The following is an 18,367-nucleotide window of genomic DNA, read 5'->3' on the forward strand; positions in this document are numbered from 1 at the left end:
AGAACTGAAACATTATCCAAAATGCTGTGGCTGACCTGCTGATCAGCACCCGCTGCATTTATTTCACGTTTTCATAGCTGAGTCTCTGCTCTGCTAAGTCCCATAACTTTAGTCTGCACCCCTCCCCCGCATATTGTATTAACCCCTCCCATTTCTCCTGATCTCACTCAGTCTCTAACCGCACCACCTACTCCTCGAAACCACCTCATGTTTGTCCCCAAGCAATGATCAGTTCAACTCCACAGCCTGAAGTCCCCACTCAATCTTACTCGCTGAATTCTCCTGTTCTTTTCTCTCAATTAAGGCCCTGAGCTTTCTAAAGTACTGGCTTATCTACGGTATGAGGATATGTTAAGATATTACTCCCACATGCTAAATGCTTCTAATTCAGTTTAGTTCAGTTCAGTTCAGTGCTGTTTAGTTTAGTTTAGAGATACAGCACTGAAACAGGCCCATCAAGTCCGTGATCCCTGCACACTAACACTATCCTACATACAATAGGGACAAATTACAATTTTGTACCAAAGGCAATTAGCCTACAAACCTGTACGTCTTTGGAGTGTGGGAGGATACCGGAGTACTCAGAGAAAAACCCACGCAGGTCACGGGGAGAACGTACAAACTCTGTACAGACAGCACCCGCAGTCAGGATCGAACCTGGGTCTCTGGCGCTGTAAGGCAGCAACTCTACCGCTGGGCCACCGTGCCGCCCTAATCTGTTTCTTTAATGTTTGAAAAAGTCAGAGTTTTGATAAAAGTCAACAGCCCAGTGTTATTGTTCAGAGTTGATATTTAGTTAAAGAAAAACAGACATAAAGGAGGTTAAGCAGCATCTCTGGAGACCAAGGCCCACTGAGTACTCCAGCACTTTGTGTCTATCTTTGATATAAACCAGCATTTACAGACCAAACCCACTAACCTATTTTGGCGTTAAAGTGTGTTACTATGCAAAATGTGAACACAAGCAATTTTGCATAAATATAACATTTCCGTATTTCGCTGCTTTCATTTATTTTCAGTTCTTATTATTAGGTACAAAGTTGAATCAAAAGTTGCAGAAGCTTCATGGCAACGCTCGTTTTCTATGTGTCATTTAATATTTACAGTGTGGTAAATGTCCAATATATTGTGATCGATTAGCTGCCATAACTCTTAACCATCATCAGCAAGAAAAACAAACCTTCTCTGCTTCCAAAGTGATTTAAAAAATACAAAAAGTCAGAATTCTTTCTTAGGCTGTTTGAACAACTCATGCCTTGTAGGATGTTGTTTTTTGAGACATTCATTTGAAACTTAAACCTTAACTTTAAAACTTAACTTGAACTTATTCTTTTTCTCCAGAGGTGCTGTCTGACCCGCTGAGTTAACCAGCTTTTGGTGTGTATATATGTGAATATATGTCGTAAGGAATTGCAGATGCTGGTTTAAACTGAAGATAGACACAAAAATCTGGAGTAACTCAGCGGGACAGGCAGCATCTCTGGAGAGAAGGAATGGGTGACGCTTCAGGTCAAGACTTCTGAAGAAGGGTCTCGACCCGAAACGTCACCCATTCCTTCTCTCTAGAGATGATACCTGTCCTGCTGAGTTACTCCAGCATTTTGTATCTATCTTATGTGTACATGTACTGTATGTGTATATATACACACACACTGAACTTTTTTTCTCTCTCGTTTATTATATTGCTTACAATGTACTATGTTTACCAATTATGTTGTGCTGCTGCAAGTAAGATTTCCATTGTTCTGTACGGGGCATAAGACAACAAAACACTATTTTGCTTACAGGGAACTATGTTTAAATATTCTGTTGTGCTGCTGCAAGTAAGAATCTCATTGTTTTATCTGGGACATATGGCAACCCTAAAACAGACACAAAAAGCCGGAATAACTCCGCGGGTCAGGCAGCATCTCTGGAGAGATGGAATGGGTGACGTTTCGGGTCGAGACCCTTCTTCAGACTGACAGTCAGGGGAGAGGGAGACACATTAGATAAGGAAACGTAAGACAGACACAAAAAGCTGGAGTAACTCGGCGGGGACAGGCAGCATCTCTGGAGAGTTGGAACGGGTGACGTTTCGGATCGAGACCCTTCTAAACGTAAGGTGTGAAACCAGGAGCAAGTTTCAAAGGTTTCAAAGGACTTTTATTGTCACATGTACCACAAAGTGGACGGAGATCAAGGAAAATGTAGAATAGATCATTGTTAGCTGGGAGAAGGTCTCTGGATTTCATGGAAGAGGGGCTCCAGCTAAAAATAAGCCACATTCACCGCGCATGCGCAGTAATTTGGACTACAACTCCCAGCGTGCCCTGGGCGCCGGGGCATGCGCAGTGCGGGCGGTCTGAGTAGCATGTTGTTTGTTACAGTGAAACGAGCTGTTACAGTGGGAACTGCTAGGATCATCACTCTGCATGTTGCCTCTTCCACCCAACCTCCTCTCTTTTTCTAATCTCTCTCCACCCACCCCTACCTCCCTTCCTCCCTCCCCTCCTTCCTCCACCTCCCTCCCTCCCTCTTTTCAAGGAACTTTTTATTTAAAAAAAAAACATATTTACAGACCAAGTGGGAAATGATATAAAGGAGGACGAGGATTTTTTTTTGATTTTATTTTTTTGTTGCAACGAGATGATCCACAAATGAAAAGGAGGAAAATATGGAACTGCACATCTTAGAGCACAGGCTGAAGGTAGCGAGTATAGCCAAGGACGACATTCAGTTGTTTACTCACGGATTAATAAAACTTGCTTTCCTGCCTTCAAAGACGAGGTAAGTCTGCAAAAACAAAAAACGAAGAACACGTTGAAAGGGGCAGAGCACAATGGCACATTTAGTGGGGACTCATGCAGTCCTGTCTTGCAGTGCAAACTGCAAGCTAAGGGGAGGAAAACAACAGTTGATGTCATTGCTTCGACAGACACCGGGAGGCAAGATAGAGGAGAAGGTGGCAGCAATTGACTGGGACTGTGTTTTTGGAAGAATTTTTAAAAAAACAGCTACTTATCCCGGCCTAGTGGGACAGTCATTGTCGTCTGCAGATGGATAATTTGATTCAAGCACAGCAGGGGAAAGTGCAGTTGAAATAAACGGCAGACCCGGGGGGAAAGGGGAAGAGAAGGGGAATGCAAACGGGTCAAAGCATTCATTCGGCTCTTGGTCTGGAGTAGTAGCCCTGGTGTTGGAAGAGGGAACCGGCGTCTTTAAAACAGCGTTTGAGCAGCGCCTGGGATTAGGTGGGATTTTTAACATTGTTGGGTTTAAGCACAGAGAGAGCAGGCTGTCCAACATTGCAATGACACCTGATCGCACCAGAGCTCAGCTAGATGAACGAACGACCTCCACACCCCACCCCTGTGTGTGTGTAAAAAAAAAAATCCACCGCTCGTTGTTGTTTGCAGAAATCATAATTTTGCTTTACGGTTTTAAAAAGACTATCCGTTCTAAGGGGTCTTGTTATCCCGGTTTATTGAACGTGCAGCGTCCCCCAGTTTGGAGTTTGATCGCCTTTGTTTAAGTGCACAGGCGTTAGCAGATACTAGGGAAAATCTCGTTGCTTCAATGACTTTCAGAACATTATTAGCTGGGATTTAACAGCGAGGCACTGCTTTTTTACATTTAGATCTTCCAATGCAATGTGATATTTGTTTGATCAAATTGTACTTATTTGTGGATATTCTCTTTTTTTTGGGGGGGTGGGGGAGATAAATCCCAGATATTGAATATAATGTTTTATGATGTGGTGAGTCGAACAGCCCACAGCTTATTGTGGCTGTAACGTGTTATTTTCAGTCCAGAAATGCAACCAAAGTTAAATCACCTTGGTGTAAACCCAGTGTTGCAGCCGGATAGTCAAACTGATTTTGCAAAAGTATAAAAAATAAGGTCGTTTAACACCTAGTTGATCTTGCAACCAATTTTTTTTTTCTCTCTCCCACTTTTTGCCAAGTCAGCAGATTTGTTTCACCCGGCCTGATGCACGCATTTGTACAATCACGACGCAGCGATTTAATGTGCAACACATTTTTCTTTAGAAGTTGCTGCAAGTATTGTGTTGTTGTTATTGTTGTTGCCCCGAAGAAATCAAAAAGTGGATATGTTGCAGAGAAAAGAAAAATAGCAGTGCGGGCTGACATACAGGGATTGCTGGGCTTTGATTCATTTGAAAGAGGCGGTCTGGTTTGTGTTACTGCTTTGCTAAATGCATGCACTTTCTAACGTGCAGAACAGCACAGTGCAGTGTGGCATTAAACAAATGTATGCAACAGTGTGTGTGTGTGGGTAACCTTCTGCCTGAAACCGACATTATCTAGCTAATTAAACTTCCATTTTCTTATAAAATGCTTAAGAGGTTTTTTTTTGGGGGGGGGGGGGGGGAAGGGAGGAAGGGTAATGGTTGCAAGCAGTAAGGAGTCCTGAACCATTGGGAAGTGCACGGTTTAAGTCAGAATGAAAAAGTAAACTACTTTCGTGTGACTTCGAGTAGATTGGAATAAGAGCAGCATTTCAGCAGGGGCCAACAGTCACGCCCCCCCCCCCCCCCCCCATTGATTAGCTGTGGAAAAGTACAAGGGTGGAAGTGTGCAGAGAACAGCAGTGAGAGGGTGAATAAATGGGGAGTGGTGAGGGAATTGTATCAACTAAGGAGAGGAGGGCTTGGACTTGTAATGATTTCTAAAACCTACTTGATGCTGGATGATTTACAGTCTCTACAGGAAGCGCTATAACAGTGCAGAATGTATGGGAGGACAGGATAATTGTAGCAGAGTGTGGAACTGGAGAGGTTGGGTAAAGAGTTACTCCAGCCTTTTGTGTCTATCTTCAGTTTAAACCAACATCTCAGACTGAAGAAGGGTTTCGACCCGAAACGCTGCCTTTTTCCTTCGCTCCATAGATGCTATGCTGCCTCACCTGCTGAGTTTCTCCAGCATTTTTGTCTGCCTTCGATTTTCCAGCATCTGCAGTTCCTTCTTAAACATCTGTAGTTCCTTCTTGGAGGAGAAGGGTCCCGACCCCATTCCTTCTCTCCAGAGATGCTGCCTGTCCCGCTGAGTTACTCCAGCATTTTGTGTCCATCTGCAGTTCCTTCCTGCACATTAAGAGTATATAGTGTTTTGTTGGACTTGGAAAGTAAAATAAAACACACACACACATACACACACCCTCCTCCTCCTCCTCCTACCTGGAGGAACTTAATGGGCCAGGATGCATTTGAGGAGGGAATTGACAGGTGATGTTTGGGTCTGGACCCTTCTTCAGACTGATGGGATCCCAACCTGAAATGTCGCCTGTCCATTCCTTCCTCAGATGGTGCCTGAAGCGCTTAGTTCCTCCAGCATTTTGTGTTTTGATTAGATTCCAGCATCTGCAGTTTCTTGTGTCTCCAAGCAGTTTTTCACCTTGGCTTATCAACACAATTCTAAAAGTTTCAGCAGAGCGGCAAATTAATTTGTGTAGTGACACTAATCAAAATATAAATAAGGACATAAAGTGCTGGAGTAATTCAGTGGACCAGGCAGCATCTCTGGAGAACATGAAACGTTGAAACTTACTGAATTGTGAAACTGGCCTGGATGAAGTTAATGTGGAGAGGGTGTTTCCACTAGTGGGAGAGTCTAGGGCCAGAGTAAAAGGATGTACCTTAGGAAAGGAGATGACGAGGCATTTCTTTATTCATTCTTAAAGCACGGAATAGTCTTCACCCTACCATAGTTACCCAACCAGACGCAACTAAATCTTTTTTCCCAATAACCTTTTTTTGATTAAGTCCACCCTCCACCACCTCCATTTGGAATATTTTTGGAGGACCAGGAAACCAAGAACCAAGGGTGATGAATCTGTGGAATTCATTGCCACAGAAGACTGTGGAGGCCGTCAATGGATATTTTTAAGGCGGAGATTGACAGATTCTTGATTAGTATGGGTGTCAGTGGTTATGGAGAGAAAGGGTTTGAGAGGGATAGATAGATCAGCCATGATGAATGCTGGTGATAGGTCAGCCATGATTGAATGATGGAGTAGACTTGATGGGCCGAATGGCCTAATTCTGCTCCTACAGCATATGAACCTATGGATAGGTGATGTTTAGGGTCATTAACCCAACAACCTGAGACGTCACCTATCCATGTTCTCCAGAGACGTTGCCTGACCTGCTAAGTTACTCCAGCATTTTGCGTCCTTTTGTGTCAACAACCATCTGCATTTCTTTGATTCTACAATCAAAATATAGATATTATTTGGGGGAGCCATTACTAGCATTAACTTACAGATTTTTGTTTTGGGGTGATAAAGGGGCGGAGCGGTGGGGTAGCGGTATAGTTCGCTGCCTCACAGCACCAGAAACCCGGGTTTGATCCTGACCACGGGTGCTGTCTGTACGGGGTTTGTACGTTCTCCCCGTGACCTGCGTGGGTTTTTTTCCCGGGTGCTCCAGTTAACTCTCGCCCTCCAAAGACATGCATGTTTGCAGGTTCTTTTTCATTTGGTTACAAAAAAAAAGGTACATTTTTTCTGTGCATACGGTATAGGTGCAGGCTTGGTGGGCCGAAGGGCCTGTTTCTGCGCAGTATCTCTAAACTGAACAAAAGATAGCAGTCAAGTCCAAATAGTCACCCTATAGCCACCCTAAAGAATTTATGACTTCTAAATGGCGTGCCTACCCCTTTAAGAATAAGGGGGTAAGCCATTTAGAACGGAGACGAGGAAACACTTTTTCTCACAGAGAGTTGTGAGTCTGTGGAATTCTCTGCCTCAGAGGGCGGTGGAGGCCGGTTCTCTGGATACTTTCAAGAGAGAGCTGGATAGGGCTCTTAAAGATAGCGGAGTCAGGAGATATGGGGAGAAGGCAGGAAATGGGTACTGATTGGGGATGATCAACCATGATCACATTGAATGGTGGTGCTGACTCGAAGGGCCGAATGGCCTATTCCTGCACCTATTGTCTATTGTCTAAACATTCACCCCCCTTTCATGGCTGCAGATGTGTACTGTCCACAAAATTATTGCACTGACTGACATAAGCTATTTCCAACAACACCTCCCATATCCACAACCTCTACTGCAGAGGGCTTCAGGAACTTTCAGGAAATTTGACTTTCACTCCTGGGAGAAATCCTAGTGGATTTGCTGTGAACCATGAGGTGGAACTCCATTCGCTCTATATTTCCGGTGGTGGACAACAATGCTGGAGAAACTCAGCGGGTGAGGCAGCATCTATGGAGCGAAAGAATAGGCAACTTCAGGTCGAGACCCTTCTTCACACTGATGGGGGGGAGGCGGGAGAGGGCTGTGGGAGAGCTGGGAAGGGGAGGGGAAGGAGGGAGAAAGCAAGGACTACCTGAAATTGGAGAAGTCAATGTCCATTCCGCTGGGGTGTAAACTACCCAAGCAAAATATGAGGCGCTGCTCCTCCAATTTGCGGTGGGACTCACTCTGGCCATTATGAATTTCCAGTCATCCATTTCCCAATCCTCCTCTGAACGTTTTGTTTCACCACCTGAACTATTCCATCAAAGTCCGACTTAAACCGAATGACCAGCAGCAGGCTGACACATTTCAGCGCTCATGACCTTATACTGAAGCTAGTATTTTAAGATAACAGCCCTTCCCTGTTAATATAGCACAATGGGACAATTTTGATGAAAAGGATCAACAATAATAGCAGCAGAAAATGTCAAACAAAAAACATGTGCATCATCCGTGGAAAGATAAACAATGTTAACTTTTCAGGGGTGACTTGAACGATTGCACTCGTGGCGGCACGGTGGCGCAGCGCTAGAGTTGCTGCCTTACAGCGCTTGCAGCGCCAGAGACCCGGGTTCGATCCTGACTACGGGCGCTGTCTGTACAGAGTTTGTTACGTTCCCCCGTGACCTGCGTGGGTTTTCTCTGAGATCTTCGGTTTCCTCCCACACTCCAAAGACGTACAGGTTTGCAGGCTAATTGGCTTAAATTGTATAAGTGTAAATTGTCCCCAGTGTGTGTAGGGTAGAGTTAATGTGCGGGGATCACTGGACGGCGCGGATTCGGTGGGCCGAAGGGCCAGTTTCCGCACTGTATCTCTAAACTAAACTAAACTTGCAGTATTTTTCCCCTCCTTTTTCTCTTTACAATCATATTACTGGGTGGCATAGTGCACAAATGCTAAAACTGCTGTCTCACAACACCAGTTACCTGTTCCTTGGAGCACTGCAGGATGAGGGGGTGATCTTATAGAGGTGTGTCAAATCATGAGAGAAATAGATCGGGTAGACGCACAGAGGCTCTTGCCCAGAGTAGGGGAATCGAGGACCAGAGGACGTGGGTTTAAGGTGAAGGGGAAAAGGTTTAATAGGAATCTGAGGAGTAACTTTTTCACGCAAAGGTGGGTGGGTGTATGGAACATGCTGCCAGAGGAGGTAGTTGAGGCAGGGACTATCACAACGTTTTAGAAACAGTTACACAGGTACATGGATGGGACAGGTTTGGAGGGATATGGGCCAAACGCAGGCAGGTGGGACTAGTGTAGCTGGGACATGTTGGCCGTTGTGGGCAAGTTGGGCCGAAGGGCCTGTTTCCACACTGAATGACTCTATGACCCTAAGTCCTGGCATCGAGTGTCACTGCACAGGATTGTCATATTCTACCTGTGGCTATTTGTGTTTTTCCTTTTACTTTCCTCCCACATCCTGGAGACGTGCAGGTTTGGAGGTTAATCGATCATTCTAAATTGCCCCAAGTGTGAAGGTGTAGAGCTGGTACCTCGCAGCGCCAGGTCATCACCTCGGGTGCTGCCTCTGCGGAGCTTGCACGTTCAGCGTTCTCCCAGTGCCCACGTGGGATTCCTCCGGGTGCTCGTGAGTATCGATGCTGTCTGTACGGAGTTTGTACGTTCTCCCCGTGACCGCGTGGGTTTTCGCTGAGATCTTCGGTTTCCTCCCCACACTCCCAAGACGTACAGGTTTGTAGGTTAATTGGCTTGGTATAAGTGTAAATTGTGTGTGTGTGTTAGTATGTGTGTGTGTGTGTGTGAGTGTGCTGGGACCGCTGGTCGGCGCAGACTCGGTGGGCTGAAGGGCCTGTTTCCGCGCTGAATCTCTGAACTAAATGGATAGGGCAGGTTTGGAGGGATATGGGCCAAGCGTGGGCAGGTGGGACTAGTGTAGCTGGGACATGATGGCCGGTGTGGGCAAGATGGGCCAAAGGGCCTGTTTCCACATTGCATGACTCTATACTAATGCTCAGCAATTCTTTATCCTCGTTTAAGATGCACATAAATGATCTGAATTCCCTGCTGACATTGGTCACCTTGCACTGTCATTGGATTAATGAAAACATAAAAGCTTTTTGTTTCCTGTAGATATATGTACTTTGCTCTTGTGGTATTTGAATGATATTATAACCAAATGTCTCTCCCAGCAGACTTTTATCAGAGCATTGAATCTTGATATAGTGCCCCATTGACACAGTGGTAATGAACATAAAATGATTAACTATCTTTCTTGCATTTTATTACATTGTGTAGAAGTTTTCGTGCTTATTCAAGACGCCCTTAAACACAAGAGCTTATTTTTACACTTTGTTCTTTTCATCAATGTTTAGGGCTGGAATAATTATCATAACATCAGGAATATAAATCATGTACAAATCACACACCTCTTTGAGGGATTTCAGTTTTAGAAATCCAGCTTCCTTGAAAAATTACCGGCCTTTTCAACATTGATTCTTCTGTGTGTCGGGCAGAGTTGCTTGCTTGGTTTAGTTTAGTTTATTGTCACGTGGACTGAGGTACAGTGAAAAGCTTCCAGACTGAAGACGGACACCAAAATGCTGGAGTAACTCAGCGGCTCAGGCCAGCATCTCTGGAGAGAAGGAATAGGTGACGTTTCCCATAACCTCGGACACCCGTACTAATCAAGAATCTATCTGTTTCTACTTTAAAACTATCCACTGACTTGGCCTCCACAGCCTTCTGTGGCAAAGAATTCCACCTTCTGACTAAAGAAATTTCTCCTCATCTCCTTCCTAAAATAATGTCAGTTAATTCTGAGGCTATGACCTCTAGTCCAAGACTCTCCCACTAGAGGAAACATCCTCTCTTCATCCACTCTGTCCAAGCCTTTCACTATTCTGTACGATAACCTTCTGTGATGTGTCAATGTAAACACATAAATATTGTACATCCCCTGACCCAATGTGCACCCACATCCCACCTCCTTCCCCCACCCCCTCTCATCACTTCCTCTCCATCCTTTGTACACTCATCTCCCATAGCAATCACCCCCCCCCCTTTCCTTTTTGCTTCTCCCTGTCCCCTCCTCTGTTCCCATCTTCCAAAGGTCCCCCCCCCCCCCCCCCCCCCCCCCCCCCCCCCCCCGGCTTTTATATTTCATTGTTCCCCTACCCTATCTGACACCCTTTTCCATTCACTCCACCCGTTTGGCTGTCTAAGACCGATCACCTGTATCTGCCTATCGGAAGAAGGGTCTCGACCCGAAACGTCACCCATGCCTTCTCTCCGAGATGCTGCCTGTCCCCGCTGTGTTACTCCAGCATTTTGTGTCTACTTGCCAAGCTTTGTTCTGCCTCGACCTCTCTTGACCAGCTCCTACCCCACCCCCCACACTACCATCTGTTTGAAGGTGGGCCCCCACACGTAAAACCTGTCTGCTCATTCCCTCCACGGATGCTGCCTGACCCGCTGAGATCCACCAGTTCCAGATTCCGATCAGAAAGAAAGGACGTACCTTAAGAAAGGAGATGAGGAGGGAGGCATTTCTTTAGCCAGAGGCTGCTGAATCTCGTGGGATGGAGAGAAGGAATGGGTGACGTTTCGGGTCGAGAAGGTCTTGAAGAAGAGTCTTGACCCGAAACGTCACCCATTCCCTCTCTTCAGAGGTGTTGCCTGTCCTGCTGAGTTACTGCAGCATTTTGTGTCTATCATATTGGTTTATTACAATTGAACTTTGGGAAGGCTGTATTAATTAGAACTACAGATTAGAGACTGACCTTGGACAAAGTTTTTTTTCCTTCTTTATTCCTCTCCTCATCGGGTAATGTGAACCAGGGGTATTTCCTTAATCCTGACTGCAACTGGATAGGCAGGGAAATGTCCGTAGAACTATGTTTCAGCATTAGAGCCCAGCCCGTGAATCACAGCCGTGTTTATAGCTCCTTGCTCAGAAGGAAAGATTGTGAAATTATAGATCTTGCATTTCTATAGGAGGTTTCGAGATGTCTGAGAGTCTTAACAGCGGTGACATTTTCGGGAGGGGTAATGTGGTACTCTGGGGAAAAGCAATTCTTAGTCTTCGGCTAGATTCCACAGACAGCCATCAGATCACTTACCAGACGGGATAAATGGCCGCCTTCATTTAGTTCATTGTCACGTGTACCGAGGTACAGTGAAAAAGCTTTTGTCGTGTGCGAACCAGTCAGCGGAAAGGCACGATTACAATCGAGCCATTTGCAGTGAATCGATACATGATAAGGGAATAACGTTTAGTGCAAGGTAAAGCCAGTGGAGTTTGATCAAACATAGTCTGAGGGTCACCCATGAGGTAGATAGTCGATCAGGTCTGCTCTCGAGTTGTGGTAGGATGGTTCAGTTGCCTGGTAACAGCTGGGAGGAAACTGTCCCTGAATCTGGAGGTTGACAAAAATGCTGGAGAAACTCAGCGGGCGCGGCAGCATCTATGGAGCGAAGGAATAGGTGACGTTTCGGGGTCGAGGTGTGTGTTTTCACACTTCTATACCTTTTGCCCTGTTTGTATTTCCAAGTGCGGGAGGAGATAGAACCTTTCATGCATTGGCATTTCCAGCACTCTGTGCTATACTGCAGTCTGAAGAAGGGTCCCGATCCGAAACGTCACCTATCCAATTTCTCCAGGGATGCTGCCTGACCCGCTGAGTTACTCCAGCGTTTAGTTTGGACCCTCCTTCAGTCTGGAGTTCTTTGTTTTTGCAAGTACTTTGTCATGATGCAATAAGTTTGCATGATTTACTGCAGCCTGTTTATAATATTGCATGCTCACTCAAATTAGGCGACCAGTTAATGCCTGGGGAAATTTTAATTACAGATGGCTATCTGTTGGAACTTCAGGTTTGGCTTCCATGCTCTTCTTTTAAGGAGTGTCGTTTGATCTTTTCCATGCCTTGGAGAATGCAAACAGGACTTCACCTGAAGGCCCCATCTGAAAGCTGACACCGCTCTAACTTGCTATAGTGCAGCTGTTGCTTAGTATAGGTTTGGAGTGTTTAGTTTAGATAGGTTTGGAGATACAGCATGGAAACAGGCCCCTACCACCGACCAGCGATCCCCGCACATTAACACTATCCTACACACACTGGGGCCAATTTGCAATTTTACCCAACCAATTAACCTTCAAACCTGACGTGGACACAAAATGTTGGAGTAACTCAGTGGAGTTCCCTCAGTAACTCAGGGAATGAATGGGAGATGTTTCGGGTCGAGACCCTTCTCCAGTCTGAAGAAGGGTCGAGACCTGAAACATCACCCATTCCTTCTCTCCAGAGATGCTGACCGTCTCGCTGAGTTACTCCAGAATTTTGTGTCTATGTTCAGTTTCAACCAGCATTTGCAGTTCCTTCCTGCACAACCTGTACGTCTTTGGAGTCATAAGGTTATAAATGATAGGAGAAGAATTAGGCCATTTGGCGCCATTCAATCATGGCTGATCTATCTCTCCTAACCCCATTCTCCTGCCTTCTCCCCATAACCCATGACACCCGAACTAATCAAGAATCTCTCTATCTCTGTCGTAAAAATATCCATTGTCAGGGCCTCCACAGCCCGTGGCAAAGAATTCCACAGATTCACCACCCTCTAACTAAAGAAATTCCTCCTCATCTCCTTCTTAAAGGAACATCCTTTAATTCTGAGGTCTAGTCCTTGACTCTTCCACTAGTAGAAACATCCTCTCCACATCCAATATATCTGACAACAATCTTAGTGTCTGTAATAAGATAAAATATATAGGGCATATTATTACAGAACAAATGACAGATGATGAGGATATCTATAGGCAACGACGCATGCTGTATGTACAGGTGAATATCCTCTTGCGTAAATTTGGTGCGTGTGCAGATGTGGTGAAGATGTCGCTATTTAGAGCATACTGCACACCACTCTACACTGCGCACCTGTGGTCGAACTATTTAAAGACAAGTATGCAGAGACTAAAGGTGGCATATAACGATGCCATGAGAACACTGCTAAGGCAACCTAGATGGTGTAGTGCCAGTAATATGTTTGTGGCTGCAGGAGTCAGTACTTTAGAAGCTATCCTAAGACACCACATGTATAAATTCATTTGCAGGATAAATGACTCTAAAAATGTGCTTATTGTGGCCTTGTCAAACATAAGGGTTAGCGCTACACGCTACGAATCCCAGCTGTGGAGACATTGGTATCGTTGTCTCGTTGTAGGACATTGATCATCTTTTAATCTGGATTTTTAACTTAAGTATTGTGTTTAAAAAATATATAAATTATGATGTTTTTATAAGTGATATACCATGATTTTATATGTATTTATGATATTTGATGTGCAATGCTTTTTTAATGTAATGTTGCCCCTTGCCTGGACCTTGAGTCCGTAATGAAGTTTATTATTATTATTATTATTATATCGAAACCTTTCACTATTCGATAAGTTTCAATGAGGTACCCCGTCATCCTTCTAAACTCCAGCGAGTACAGGCCTGGTGCCGTCAAACACTGATCATATGTTAAATGCTCATTATATGTTAACCCACTCATTCCTGGGATCATTCTTGTAAACCTCCTCTGGACCCTCTCCAGAGCCAGCACACCCTTCCTCAGATATGGTGTCCAAAATTGTTCACAATACTCTAAATGTGGCCTGACCAGCACCTTATAGAACCTGTGAGAGAAAACCCGGAGCTCCTGGGAAAATCCCATGCAGGTTACAGGGAGAAGGTACAAAGTCCGTACAGACGGCACCCACAGTCAGGATCGAACCCGGTTCTCTGGCGCTGTAAGGCAGCAACTACCGCTGTGCCGCCCGTGTGTAAGCTCAGACTTTCGTGCATGAGTTTCTGGACTAGATCCTTCATGCAGAGACATGGGGCGGCATGGTAGAGTTGCTGCCTTACAACGCCAGAGACCCAGGTTCAATCCTGACATGGGGTGCTTCTCTGTACAGAGTTTGTGCGTTCTCCCCGTGGCCTGCGTGGGTTTTCTCCAGGTGCTTTGGTTTCTTCCCACACTACGAAGATGTATAGTTTAGTAAGTTAATTGGCCTTGAATGCATTGTAAATGTTTCCTATTGTTGGCATGTAGGATAGCGCTAGTGTATAGGATGATCGCTGTTCAGCACGGACTCGGTGGGCCGAAGGGCCTGTTTCCACGCAGCAAGTCAAAAGTAAAGTCTAAAAGATTGGAGATTAAGCTCAGATGTTTGTGCATGAGTTTCTGAACTCGGTCCTTCCTGCCCAGGAAATGTGTCCTATTACCTCAGCCAGGGGCAAAATATATTGTTAAAAATCTACCAATGAAGGAACTGCAGATTATTTTTTGAACCAAAGATAGGCACAAAATGTTGGAGTAACTTAGCGGGACAGGCAGCATCTCTGGATAGAACGAATGGGTGACGTTTCGGGTTGAGTCTGAAGAAGCGTCTTGACCTGAAACGTCACCCATTCCTTCGCTCCAGAGATACTGCCTGTCCCGCTGAGTTACTCCAGCATTTTGTGTAAATGTTTAGTGCAGTTTAGTTTATTGTCACGTGTACCGAGGTACAATGAAAAGCTTTTGTTGTGTGCTAACCAGTCAGCAGAAAGACAATACATGATTACAATCGAGCCACTTACAGTATTCAGATTCAGATTCAATTTTAATTGTCATTGTCAGTGTACAGTACAGAGACAACGAAATGCATTTAGCATCTCCCTTGAAGAGCGACATAGCAAACGATTTGATAAAAAACAAGTGTCCGGGGGGGGGGGCCACTTATCAAGTATATAGTATAGTATATCAAGTGATCTATATACTTATCAAGTATATAGATACTTGATAAGGGAATAACGTTTAGTGCAAGGTAAAGCCAGCAAAGTCCGATCAAGGACAGTCCGAGGGACATCAGAGGTAGATAGATAGTAGTTCAGGACTGCTCTCTGATTGTGGTAGGATGATTCAGTTGCCTGATAAAAGCTGGGAAGAATCTGTTCCTGAATCTGGAGATGTGCGTTTTCACAACTCAGTACCTTTTGCCCGAGGGGCGAACAGGGAGTGGCCAGGGTGCGACCCGTCCTTGATTATTGCTGCTGGCCTTGCCGAGGCAGCGTGAGGCATGAATGGTATCAATAGAAGGATAGGTTGGTTGGTGTGATGGCCTGGGCTGCAATTTCTTACATGATAAGGGAATAACATTTAGAGTAAGTTAGAGCCAGCAAAGTCCGATCAAGGGTAGTCCGATGGTCACCGAAGAGGTAGATAATGTAATATGTAATCCTTCAGAGAGATGATTGATCTGTGTCGTGACTCACCAGCCTCTCGCAGAGGCACTGGGGTAACTTTTTCGCACAAAGGGTGGTGGGTGCATGGAACGAGCTGTTGAGGCCGGGACTATCCCAACGTTTAAAAACAGTTAGACAGCTATATGGATAGGTCAAGTTTGGAGGGATATGGACCAAACGCTGGCAGGTGGGACCAGTGTAGCTGGGGCATGTTGGCTGGTGTGGGCAAGTTGGGCCGAATGGCCTGTTTCCACACTGTATCACTCCATGACTGTCTCACTCTCAAGCACAAAGCAGGTTTCTCCTTTTTTTCTTGCCTCGGGGTAGCAAGTGCATTGCAAAGCTCTGAGGAAAAGGGCTAATTATGATGTTTTATGTCCACAAGTGGGAGTCTCACTCCCCTTTTCCCACCCGCGTCACAAAACAGCAGCAGTTGGCCTCGATCCCCACCCATCGAGCCATTGTCCCCATCCCGAGCTTTGCCTGCTGAATTATCACATTGTTTAAATGTGCTGAGACAACTCCCATGATAAATGCTTCGTAATGCATCGACAGCAAATACAGTGGACTTCCCTGCTCCACAGCCCCCTGTTGTGACAGCTCTGATCTGTCAAGATTACCTTTGTGATTTGGAATGGAGTTTATCAAGTCTTGAAGAGTGTAAGACTAGGTTTGGTCACTGCTGGAGCACAGCTCAGTGTGATTGCTACCTCAAGTCTTTTTTTTTACTTTATAGTTGATGGAGGTGGCACATTTGGCCAGAATTTGGTAGAGTTACTGCCTTTACCGCGCCAGAGATCCCCGGGTTCGATCCGGACTACGAGCGCCTGGCTGCACGGAGTTTGCACGTTCTCCCCGTGACCGCGTGAATTTTCTCTGGGGGCTCCGGTTTCCTCCCACATTCCAAAGACGTCCTGGTTTGTGGGTCCCATTCCTTCGCTCCATAGATGCTGCTGCACCCGTTGAGTTTCTCCAGCTTTTTTGTGTACCTTCTGGTTTGTAGGTCGACTGGTTTCTGTATGTTGCCTCCCCCCCCCCCAGTGTGTGTAGGATAGATCTAGTGTATCGGTCATTGTTGGCTGCCCAGCGCCGACTCGGTGGGCCGAAGGGCCTGTTTCCACGCTGTATCTCTGAACCAAACTAAACCAAGACTAAACTAATTACACACACCACAAATATCTTGCACGTTATCAAAGTTTGTGGCTTCAAGATTTAGGTGTGTTAGATGGACGGTTAATAATTTACCTGGGATCGTATGATTTCATGAGATTCTAAAGATCAAATGAATCTAACATTTTTATGGTTCACTAAGTTATGTGGTTTGGTTTGAATTTTAATGAATATATCAGGGCATTGACCAAGTTGGGAAATGAGACAATCTACAATATTGTTTTGAGTTAGAGGGGTTTGTGTTAATTTTTAATATTTCCTTCATAAGTTATAGGAGTCGAATTAGGCCATTCGGCCCTTCAAGTCTACCACGCCATTCAAACCTGGCTAATTCATCTCTCCCTCCAAACCCCCTTCTCCTGCCTCCTCCCCATAACCCCTGGCACCCGCACTAATCAAGAATCGGTCAGTCTCCAACTTTACAACATATCCACTGACTTGGCAATGAATTCCACAGATTCACCACCTTCTGACCCAAGAAATTCCTCCGCATCTCTTTTCCAAAAGTACGACCTCTATTCTGAGGCTATTGGAGTACTTCTCGCCACCCTGAGCAATTTTGGGCACTATATCTGAGGAAGGATGTGCTGGCTCTGGAGAGGGTTCAGAGGAGGTCTACAACTAATGATCCCACGAATGAGTAGGTTAACCGATGATGAGCATTTGCCGGCACTGGGCCTGCACAAGCTGGAGTTAAGAAGAATGAGGGGAGACTTAATTGAAACATACAGAATAGTCGTCTTCTTGTGTATGGCGCGCACAGCCTAAAGTTGTAGGACACCTTGTTCTATTTGATCTTATTTGAGTGTGCACGCCGGGTTGATTGCATTCGTTGAAACAGGGCGGACAAACGTGAAAGTTGCAATCTCCCACCCCACACAGAATAGTGAAAGGCTTGGGTAGCGTGGATGAGTAGAGGATGTTTCCACTAGTGGGAGAGTCTAGGACTGGAGGTCATTGCCTCAGAATTAGAGAACGTTCTTTTAGGAAGGAGATGAGGAGAAATTTATTGAGTCAGAGGGTGGTGAATCTGTGGAATTCTTTGCCAGAGAAGGCTGTGGAGGCCAGGTCAGTGGACAGTTTTAAGGCAGAGATAGATAGATTATTGATTAGTATGGGTGTCTGAGGTTATGGGGAGAAGGCAGGAGAATGAGGTTGGGGGGGAGGGATAGATCAGCCATGATTGAATGGCAGAGTAGACTTGATGGGCTAATTCTGCTCCTACCCCGTGTGACCCTGGGAAGTCCCTACGGTATTGTCGCATCGTGCGATGTGTCTCTTTTTCTGAATATGACATTAAACTCCGGTTCTGCCATATCCCATGGTACAGTTTAGTTTGGACATACAGTGCGGAAACAGGCCCTTCGGCCCACCGGGTCCGTGCCTACCAGCGATCCCCGCACATTAACACTATCCTGCACCCACTAGGGACAATTTTTACATATACCAAGCCAATTAACCTACAAACCTGTATGTCTTTGGAGGGTGGGAGGAAACCAAAGATCTCGGAGAAAACCCACGCAGATCACGGGGAGAACGTACAAGCTCCATACAAACAGCACCCGTAGTCGGGATCGAACCTGGGTCTCCGGTGCTGCATTCGCTGTGAGGCAGCAACTCTACCGCTGCGCCACCGTGACCGCGAGTTCTAAAGAAGAGGAAGTTACCTCGTGTCTGCTGGCCAGTATTTATCCCTGGATAAACATTACTGAAACGGACTGCA

The 18,367-nt window shown here is 45.5% G+C and overlaps 1 protein-coding gene across 1 annotated transcript in view; it reads left to right on the top strand.

The window, feature by feature from the left end:
• The first annotated feature begins 2,358 nt into the window (after positions 1 to 2,358).
• The window catches only part of LOC129710802 (cytosolic arginine sensor for mTORC1 subunit 2), a 107,328-nt gene continuing 91,319 nt past the window's right edge, over positions 2,359 to 18,367 (top strand). Inside the window, exon 1 of the mRNA XM_055658052.1 lies at positions 2,359 to 2,769. Within this exon, the coding sequence (XP_055514027.1) occupies positions 2,657 to 2,769 (113 nt within the window). The 5' untranslated portion in view covers positions 2,359 to 2,656. The remainder of the gene's footprint in view (positions 2,770 to 18,367) is intronic.

The sequence above is a fragment of the Leucoraja erinacea genome, chromosome 28 (genome assembly GCF_028641065.1).
Source record: "Leucoraja erinacea ecotype New England chromosome 28, Leri_hhj_1, whole genome shotgun sequence".
Classification (NCBI taxonomy): domain Eukaryota; kingdom Metazoa; phylum Chordata; class Chondrichthyes; order Rajiformes; family Rajidae; genus Leucoraja; species Leucoraja erinaceus.